Source organism: Crotalus tigris, unplaced genomic scaffold (genome assembly GCF_016545835.1).
Source record: "Crotalus tigris isolate CLP2741 ecotype Arizona unplaced genomic scaffold, ASM1654583v1 scf7180000024364.846960, whole genome shotgun sequence".
Classification (NCBI taxonomy): domain Eukaryota; kingdom Metazoa; phylum Chordata; class Lepidosauria; order Squamata; family Viperidae; genus Crotalus; species Crotalus tigris.
Genome location: NW_024100532.1, coordinates 827,614 through 837,016, shown reverse-complemented (window position 1 = coordinate 837,016; position 9,403 = coordinate 827,614). Strand labels below are relative to the sequence as shown.

General features: G+C 39.5%; 1 protein-coding gene across 1 annotated transcript; it reads right to left on the bottom strand.

Annotated features, from left to right (window-relative positions):
- Positions 1-4,922: 4,922 nt before the first annotated feature.
- CCR10 (C-C motif chemokine receptor 10) lies at positions 4,923-8,062 on the bottom strand. Its single transcript, XM_039327685.1, has 2 exons — positions 7,929-8,062; positions 4,923-6,121 (listed from the first exon to the last, which is right to left on the bottom strand). The coding sequence occupies exons 1-2, from the start codon at positions 7,971-7,973 to the stop codon at positions 5,057-5,059; spliced, it is 1,110 nt and encodes a 369-aa protein (XP_039183619.1). The 5' UTR covers positions 7,974-8,062; the 3' UTR covers positions 4,923-5,056.
- Positions 8,063-9,403: the final 1,341 nt, after the last annotated feature.

Genomic DNA, 9,403 nt, shown 5'->3' with positions numbered 1-9,403 from the left:
CTGATTTACTCTGAAGTAATTCTCAACCCTTGCTACGTAGGAATTCTATCTCTCTGGGTGTGAGACATCAAAATCAGACAAACGGCCAATCTTCGCCATCATACTATTACGACCTTCACCACTCGCTCCTCTGCAACTGCTGTTAAGGAAAGGGTCCTTTAGCCGAGCTCAACCTCCAGCGATGCTATGCTGGCAGGCTGGGACGCTGATTCAGATGCCGTCTTCCCTCTTCAGGACTTCCTGGGTAAGTCCTTAAAGCTTTCTCTTCAGCTTGCAAAGAATCCCATCCTCGTCGCCAGTGTTGTATACTTCGTTCGCGTGCGAATGATGAAGACACATGGCGATGCTGAACAAACGCTTTATTTCCTCTTCTCATGAACCGAGCAAAAACAAAAGGCACGCAGGCCTTTTTATATGGCCAGAAACCTGGACAATGTCAACCAATGCAAACAGACGTTTTTGCGCCTTGTGCATGCGCACAAGGCTGGCGCTGCTCTGTCTGGTCCACTTTTAGAATGCCAGGGACCAATGCAACATCCCGAGCCTGCTTTTGCAGAATCAGGACACAACAATGCAGGTGGCCAAACACCTGGATTCTGATCGTGTAATGTTACAACAGTAGTAAGTGTGATATCAATTGTAAATCACTTTTTTCAATGCTGTGTAATTCTGACTGGTTGCTAAATGAATGGTTGTAAGTCAAGGATTATATGTATAAAGTAATAGAGGCATAAAGTAATAATGGCAGGATAAAAATCTAACAAACAAATAACAGCAATGGATTGTTTCACTTCAACACAATCCATGAACAATTACCATAACAGCGGAACTAGTTTCTCAGCCTACAAGAACCAGCAAAATAGCAAATTTATTCCTTTAGCAATCTAAAGTTCAGCTGCACAGCAATATTTTTAATGCATATGTATTAAAATGCACAATTTCCACTTGGTAAATTGTCTGCAAAGCTCAACATAGTAACATAACTTTATCATTTGCAACCTGAAAGTTCAATAGTGTAATATCTGTAATGCAAATCATTGCATAGCCTACACTCTTAAACTTGTAACTTTCATATAGTAAAACTAGTAAGCGCTACCTAAGCAGCAAGCAACAATCTTTTGTCTACAAACTGTTGTCAAACTGTCTTACAGTATAATGCTTTTTTGTATTTAATGTAGTTAAAATGTAGTTTGATTGTATTTCACTTCTCCCCTTCATTAGTTTAAACCAATGTCAGTAAGGTTGGAATCCAGCCTGTTCTTTTGTTTAATGAATCTCCAGGGAAGAATTAAAAAGAAAGGAATCACAGGAAGCTAGAATACTGAAAACAGTATGAAATGAAATGTAATTTGGTCCTAAGATCTGGACAAACACAAAATATTTTCTTTTAAGTTTGGCATTAAATTCCAGAACATTGAATGTTTTCCTTGGAAGTCTTTGTATACCCCTATAAACTAAATTTCCTTATTCTAGAGAAAGAAAACTTTCTATTGTTGATTATAGTGATGATATTTCTGCAGCAGTTGCCAGGAATTCAATCTGGCATCAAGTAGGACCAGAAAATGAATTAAATCTGTATATGACTCTCATATCTTGGCTTCCCAGATCTGACTAATACCATTTACACAACAACACTACACAGCAATGATCACATAATACCAAGAGAATGGAGAGAGTACTCTTGCAGACACTAGAGAGAAAACCAGTTATGACAGGGAACCTATGGTACATAGCTTGGCCACAGGAGGAATGAATCTCTGCAAGAACCAGGCTTGTAGCTGATGCACACTTCCATTTAGATCAGTGGTTCTCAACCTTTTTAATGCCATGACCCCCAACCGGTTGTAAGTTGAGGACTACCCAACCGGTCGTAAGTCGAGGACTACCCAACCGGTCGTAAGTCGAGGACTACCCAACCAGTTGTAAGTTGAGGACTACCCAACCGGTCATAAGTCGAGGACTTTCCCTGCCCGGGAGCGCCGCGCATGTGTAGTGCCGCCCCCTGTGCAGGCTGAGGCATAGCTGGCAAGCGGCAGAGATGGAGCAGGCCGACTACCGGCTGGGCCACCAGCTGGCCCAGCCCAAGGGAGGGAAGGCACCTGCCGGGCCCCACGCATGTCAGCAACCCTCCCTGCGCCCGCCAGCCTCCCACCTCCCACCCCTGGCCCTCTTTTACTTACATTTTTAGTAGTTGCTCAGCAGGGAGGGGTGGAAGCTTCCAGACAGCTCGCCTTCACTGCAGACAACTTGCAGCACCGTTTGCAGAATAGGACTTTTGGCGGGCTCAGCAGGGCAGAGACAGCCTGGACAATTCCTATTGGCTTTTGAAAGCCAATAGAATTAGACTCTATTCAAGAGAGTCTATTCCATTGGCTTTCAAAAGCCAATAGAATAAAAGGGAGTAGCAGAGCTAAGGAAAAGGGGAAAAAAATGGCGGACTGCGTTGTTTGGCGATCCCCGTGAAATAGTCATTCGACCCCAAATGGGGTCGTGACCCACAGGTTGAGAACCGCTGATTTAGATACTCAGCACATTCTCGCAGGCATGCCTCATGAGGAGAGCACCTGGATCCATTACCTATGTATATTGGCTCAGTTTTTTGTTCCTCCTCAGCAGCTGCTCTGGCAAATCCCACCAGTGCTTTTTGTTGGGCTAAACAATTCTACGCATGCAGAAGAGATAATTGCAACGGTGTCTTGTTCACATGTACAAATTATACACTATGATGGTTGAGATTCTGGGTGAGTCCTTTAACCTTTCCCTGTTTGTTACCCTTATTATTGATCCTTTTCTCTCTCTTATGGTATGGTTACTTAGAAAAATGTCTTTTCCCCTACTTCTTGGTGAACATTAATATTATTTGAACTGAAAGTAAAGTACATCTTAGTTTTTCTGAGCTTTAGTAGGGAGGGCAAAAGAAGACAAAAATGAAGATAAAAAGCAGAGCTGAAATTGAAACTGTTCAATCATTTCTATTATTTACCATACTTTTTGGTGCACAGACTAACTTATAACAGGAACACTTTCACACACATGTAAGCCCCATTTATTAACATCCAAGAACAGAGCAACAATAACTAAATACTGTGAGGCAGGCAGCAGAACTGTGCTGTTTTGGCACATATCGATCACTTTTCATTATATAGGCTGTAACATAGTGGGCAATGAAACAGCCTCTGCTTCTGAGAGGAGACATTTTCTGCCTCCCCCCCCCTCAAATGAATATATTTACTTGAACCATGATTAGAAGGAGCTGTGGCCTTTTCAGTTTGTTGCTTTTTTTTGCTGCCAGGCTGATTCTTTGACTTTGTGGGAGCTGGTCATCTGGCAGTTTGTCTGTATCTGTCTGTTTATAAGTACAGTGCAAAAAGATAAATCAAAACACCAGAAGCATACTGGTTCTGTTGGGTTCATAGCAGTTCTGGGTGGGCTCTAGAGCTTAATCTTCTCAGCTCCTTTTCTCTTTTTAGAAGGAATTCCATCTTCTGTCCAGCTGGCCCTACATCTTGCCTTATTTTTCTAGAAAACATCTAGCTAATCATACACTAATAATCTCTGTGTGGAAGATATCCTGAGCTATGACTAGACATGAACAACCTGTAGTTTCAGAAAGGGATATTTTAAATATTCGAGTAGCATTTGTGCTCTGATTTGGGTCTGAAAACATCCATGCCAAGCAAACCAAGGCACATTTCTGACCAAGGTCATATCCCATGTTCTGACAAAACAAACAAAAATTGAAGCGTGGAAAAGGATCACCTACCAACTGAAAAGAAATAAAGAGAAATTAAAACCTTTATTGAATATTCTATAGGCTTTTAACTTTTTAAAAATATTTTATCTGTTAAATTAAAAAAAACAAGCAAAATCTAAGAAGAACAGTGTTCTATATGACAAAGTCTAACATTATCCCCTCAGTAGCCATCAGATGCCCAAGCAAAGTCCAAAATCTGGACACAAGTGCGGGAATAGCCTCTTATTATGTTACTGGTAGCTAGTTGAAAAATAAGCTGGTGGTAGTATCAGATATTGTTAATCTTATAGTCTTATTTTCCATGAATTGTACTGTCAACTTGGAAAACTGCCTAAATTAATTATAACAGCACATTCTCCAACTGGAAATTCCTGTCATTCATGTCCTCTACTAATTTTTTGCAGAATACGCATAACTCCTTGCCCATTACTTTCCTAATTTAAGAAACTATAAATATTGTAAACTTTCTTTCCTAAACAACAACAGCAGGTGACCTATTTTCAAAACGTTAATAGCACCAGAACACATACAAAGGGCTGAACACTACAAAGCGTCAGATGGTGGCACATACAAAACCATTAATCTACCAGAGATGTTTATCATATTAAATTTGCTCTTCAACAAGAGCTAGAATGTGTATTATTTAATTGCTAGACTGATTTACCATTTCACTGAGTAAAAAACCAAAGTCATTTGAGTTCTCTTTAGAGGGGAATAATGGAATATGGTCAATAGAGGAGGATTAAGTAGTATTTATTTGTTTATTTCATAGTGTACAATCCCCTACTTCTATTTCTCCCCACAAAAATTCCATGAAGTAGGTTTTACCGAGAGAGAGACTGGCTGGCCCAAAGTTATCTTGTGAATAACTGAAGGCAGAATTGAACCTGAGTCCAAGAACTAATTTCACTGTCTAATATATACTGTAGTACTAGAAATCTCTCAGAAGCCCATTTTTTAAGCCTTTACATGCTCAACAGAACACAATCTTCTTCCTCCTTTCTGGGTTGAGCTACAGAAGATATTTTCCAGTCTGGGTCCAGATTTGGGCAGGACCACTAACTGTTTCGGTTATGGATTATTCCCATTCCACATAATCAGACACACAGACCAAATAACCTGCCCAGTACACAGGTAGTGATAAAAATAAAAAAACCAAACAAACAAGTTTTAGCATTATCCAAAGTTGAGGTTTTATTATCAAAAGTTGCAGAGACCATGTAAACTTGCACATTTTTCTGAATGTCAAAGCCAGTCTTCCAGCATTCCAAGACTCTTCTGAGGTGGGCAGTGCCAATGTTTTCATGGTGTTCTTGATAGTCTTTCCAGATGGGTAGTAAATGAAGCATGATGGCTGCCACTCCTGGGTCTATCGTTACAGCATGCCCAATGCTCCAGGCAGCCAAACTCTCTACTTAATCTTTGCAGGTCCTTACGGAATCGCACACCCAGGAAAGTATGAAGCACAGGATTTAGGCAGCAGCGAGCAAATACCAAGCCACTGGTAATGAGGAGGGCAAGATCACGCTGAAGGCTTACCGTGCAGCTTGATGTCTGCTGGCCTATCAAATCCGCTGCATCTAATAAGGTGAGTAATGCATAAGGGAGTTGCAAAACCAAAAACAGCAGAACCAGAGCCAAAATGAGCCACAAGGCCTTGTGTGACTGGGCATAAGGAGAGGACCAAATAGTACGTGTAATGGCTGCATAGCAGATTACCATGATAATGAATGGTAGCACAAAACCAAAGCCCACTTGCACAAAGCAAACAGTAGTTCTGACAACAGTTACCCTGCAGAGCTGAAAGCCTTTGTAGTCTTCCACATGAGCATACATGACATTGGGCACTGCTAGAGCTGCTGAGAATAGCCACATCACCCCTGAACAAAGCTTGCCCCAGAAACTGGCAGTGGGACGCATGCGGCGGGCAATGGGTACCCAGACTATGGCTATGTAGCGGTCCAGGGTAAGACTCATGAGGAAAAGAAAGCCACTGTAAAAGGTCAGAGCATGAAAGCCTTGCAGAACTTGGCACGCAGTCTTGCCCAAGTACCAAGTGCCCATCATTCCAGCCACACCCACTGGTAGAGTCAAGAGCAGTAGCAAATCCGAGATAGCCAGATGTAAGAGCAGGATGTCGCCAAGAAACTGGACTCGATGGTAATGGGCACGAACCAACAGCAAAATCCCGTTACCAAGGAAGCCCAGAACACAGAACAGGACAACCATGACTGGAAGATAGATACGTGCCACCATGCGGATAGCCTTCTTTTCACATAACTCTGGCAGATCTGATGGGAATGTCTCAAAGTCCCATTGATACCATTCTGTGCTGACTGGAGGCTCATTGGTCCAAGGAACCTGTTCCTACAAATGAGGGGAGGAAATACGTATCTCTATGAGGCTGTTCAATACATGTCAAACAAAATATAGGTAATGACATAGATGCTTCAGTGTGGCCCCGGCATTTCACTGTTACAAGGCTTTTCTTTTCCTGGAAATATTACCCCTGTGCAGGAGTTCCCTAGCAGGAATTCTCAAGGACAAATGTTTGATTCCCATCTTTGAACAATAGTTCTCTTACCTTTAAAAAATGAGCAAGGCTCAATTTGAGCTAAAAACTATTAGGGTGCAGAATGTAAAATGTGATTTTCAGATCAGATTTTAATTCTGGCTTATGCAGAATGCCTGGCTCTTGTCACTTAGTTATTGTTGCTTGTTTTTTCTCTTGCCTTGTAATCAATTCTTGTGCCTCAAAAGCTTATAAATTATTTTTAAAAGGCTGAGTTGTTATCGTAAAGATATTATTTTAACATTACTTTTGGATTTTTTTTTCTCATTTCCTACACGTACATACAGTATATACATTTGTAATGGCATTAATTACAATGGTTGAATGAAAAGCAATGCAGCCAACATTTTAAGTTGACAGCAGCTGACAGCATTGATGTACTGAAGTACTAAAGCCCCTGACTGGTTGTCTAGTATTTGTTCTTTCACTTGGTGGGAAATTGCTGTGAGAATTGCTGTTTGTCCTGTTCATGAAATGGTAGTCTGCAGTGTTTACTCATTAATGTTCTGTTGCTAAATAAAGTTTGATTGCTCAATGCAGATTATCTATAGTGAAGACTAAGTTGACATACTAAGCATTGCTGGGCCTAAAAATGTAAAAATAATGAACTAGGAACAGCTGATTTATATGATCAAGAATGAAGTGAGCAACCTTTGAAAGCAACCAACAAATTTTACATGGAAAGGGCTAACAATCTGATAAAGGACAGTTGGCAGATCATTCAAATTCAAAAGCCAGGTTTTGCAAGAAAACCCCAAGTTGCCATTTTTGGGATGCAGATGATGTTATACTGTACAAAAGTATACTGATGTTATACTTTTTTAAAATTTGGCATTATTATCAATTCAGAATGTTACATTGCATGTGATTTACACCTTTTCTCAAAACTGAACAAATATTATCGTGGGCTTTTGTTTGATTCAAAGAGGGAAATCTGGATCTTGTTCAAGAGATAAAGTGTTGACTTCTTTTGTGATAGCTTTAGGAAGCTTGCCCATCATTGACAGAAGTGCACAGTAAATGATAACTTGCGTAGAAAGGTAACATATCCTTATTTAAAATAAAGTTATGAAGATGGAAACAGTGCTTTTTATCCAACTGTTGTAGTTCTATGAGCTTGTGAATTAGTGCAACAGAGTTAAAATGAAATATAGCTTATAGTTCTTCCATACAAAGATCTTTATTACTCTAATTTTTCATTTAGTCAGAATAAAGTAAAAGAAAGCGTTCTGTTAAACTTCAAGTGTTGAATATTTGGTCTAAAATCCTTATCTGCTACCAATCACATATAGAGATCTATTTATAAATCTTGTCATATCTTAATGCCCATACCTTATAGTAAATAATAACAAATACAAACTGAATGGCAGCTGTTTTAAATTCACAGAAATCAGAAGAGACTGGGAGTTCATATTTAACTCTGTATACTGCCAACAACTTAATGCAAAAACAGTTTGAAGAGCCTGTGATGCTTGAGATTCCCAAATGCATAAAAAATATTATTCTAACCTTCTCTTGCATAGTATTGAAGGTATGACCCTTGGCATTCCAAAGGATGGGGTTTTCTTAGCAGTTCTTAATAACCAATATATTCCTACTTACTTGAAATTGGAGCTGCTCATCCATCATGAAATTATTGTTCTTCATTAGTTTGCTGTCTACAAATATTCTTTAAGTCCTGTTATAAGTTGGCTATTCTGTTGAGTGATGTGGCTGATACTGAGAGGATAGTTCCCCTGTTTGATAGTGAAAGAGCTGGGCCGTGTTATTCTTAGATGAATTATTTGTAGCTATGGCATGGAGCTTATGAACCATAGTTTTGTCAACATCTGATGGATAGCACAATGTATAAAAAAATTTCTCAATCTTATATATAAGACATTTATAAAAAAAGGAGGTGGATTTTTTTGATGTGATTTTTGAAGTTGAAGGTTCTTCAAGTTCAATATATAACTCCCACCCACCTGACCCCTGCCTATGCTAGTTGATTTTGATGGGAGCTCACACCAAACAAGACCTAGAGGGCCACTATTTCCACCTCTGGCTGTAAATGTCAGATTTACAGAGGCTACTACTGTGAAGGAAGTATTTTGGACAGCAATTATTACCATCTTTCTGTAGTCCTTTCATGTTTTCTGATAATAGCACAGCTCATGCGCAGGAGATAGCAGCATAGACAAGGTTTGCTCTTTCACTTGTAACAATTGGAGGGACTGAAAAGGCAATTAGGGGGAATTAAAAGTAAGTGTAAGAAAAGATAATGGGAGAGCTAATGGTAAAAAAGGATAGTGTCCAGTACAGTAGAGTGAAAAAAAAAAACTTACTGTCTATATAAAATCAGGAACCAAAGCAGGAGAAGCCCATCAATGGAGAAATCAAATATTTTTGTAAATATAGCTGGAATTTAGGCAAGTGCAACAATCCTTACATAACCTTCTTTCACCCTGAATGAGAAATAACCTCCTATCTTTGGGCACAACACAAAGCCAGCATGGAATATCAGTTAAAGTGACCACTAGAAGTCATCATATTACTGTTTTAATCTTCAGATACTGGTAGCCAGATTTTATTATTCTATGGAGTTCAAATTCTCTGTCAGGAATTGAAGTTATAGACTTTTGCACTTTAGATGACTATATATATATAGGACATTAGCTTAACTATCCAAATCCTGTAAGGATAAAATTGCTACTATAACATGGTGCTTTCTGGTGGTCATTATAACTGAAAACATAGAATATATACTGTGGAGTCCTTGGTTGTCTCTGAACTTAGTTGTTTGCTTGCGGATGTTTCATTACTGACTAGGTAATAACCTCAGTACAGAATATACACTGTGTTAAAAAAAAAGACACATACAAACACCCCATTCCCAGTTACATAAAGCTTTTAATATGGAAGCACAACATAATGCATAAACAACATCTCTCTGCTCTGAAACTTAAGGGGAAGCGGACTGCAGATAGCAATAGTACTTAGACTTATATATCACTTCACAGACCTTTTTAAGCGGTTTACAGAGTCAGCATATTGCCCCCAACAATCTGGGTCCTCATTTTACCAACCTTGGAAGGCTG

Excerpts from the sequence above, each read along its gene's own strand:
- CCR10 (XM_039327685.1), bottom strand. The coding sequence starts at position 7,973 with ATGAAGAACAATAATTTCATGATGGATGAGCAGCTCCAATTTCAA. Across the intron at positions 6,122-7,928 it reads ATGAGCAGCTCCAATTTCAA|GAACAGGTTCCTTGGACCAA; the intron begins GTAAGTAGGAAT and ends CCTCATTTGTAG.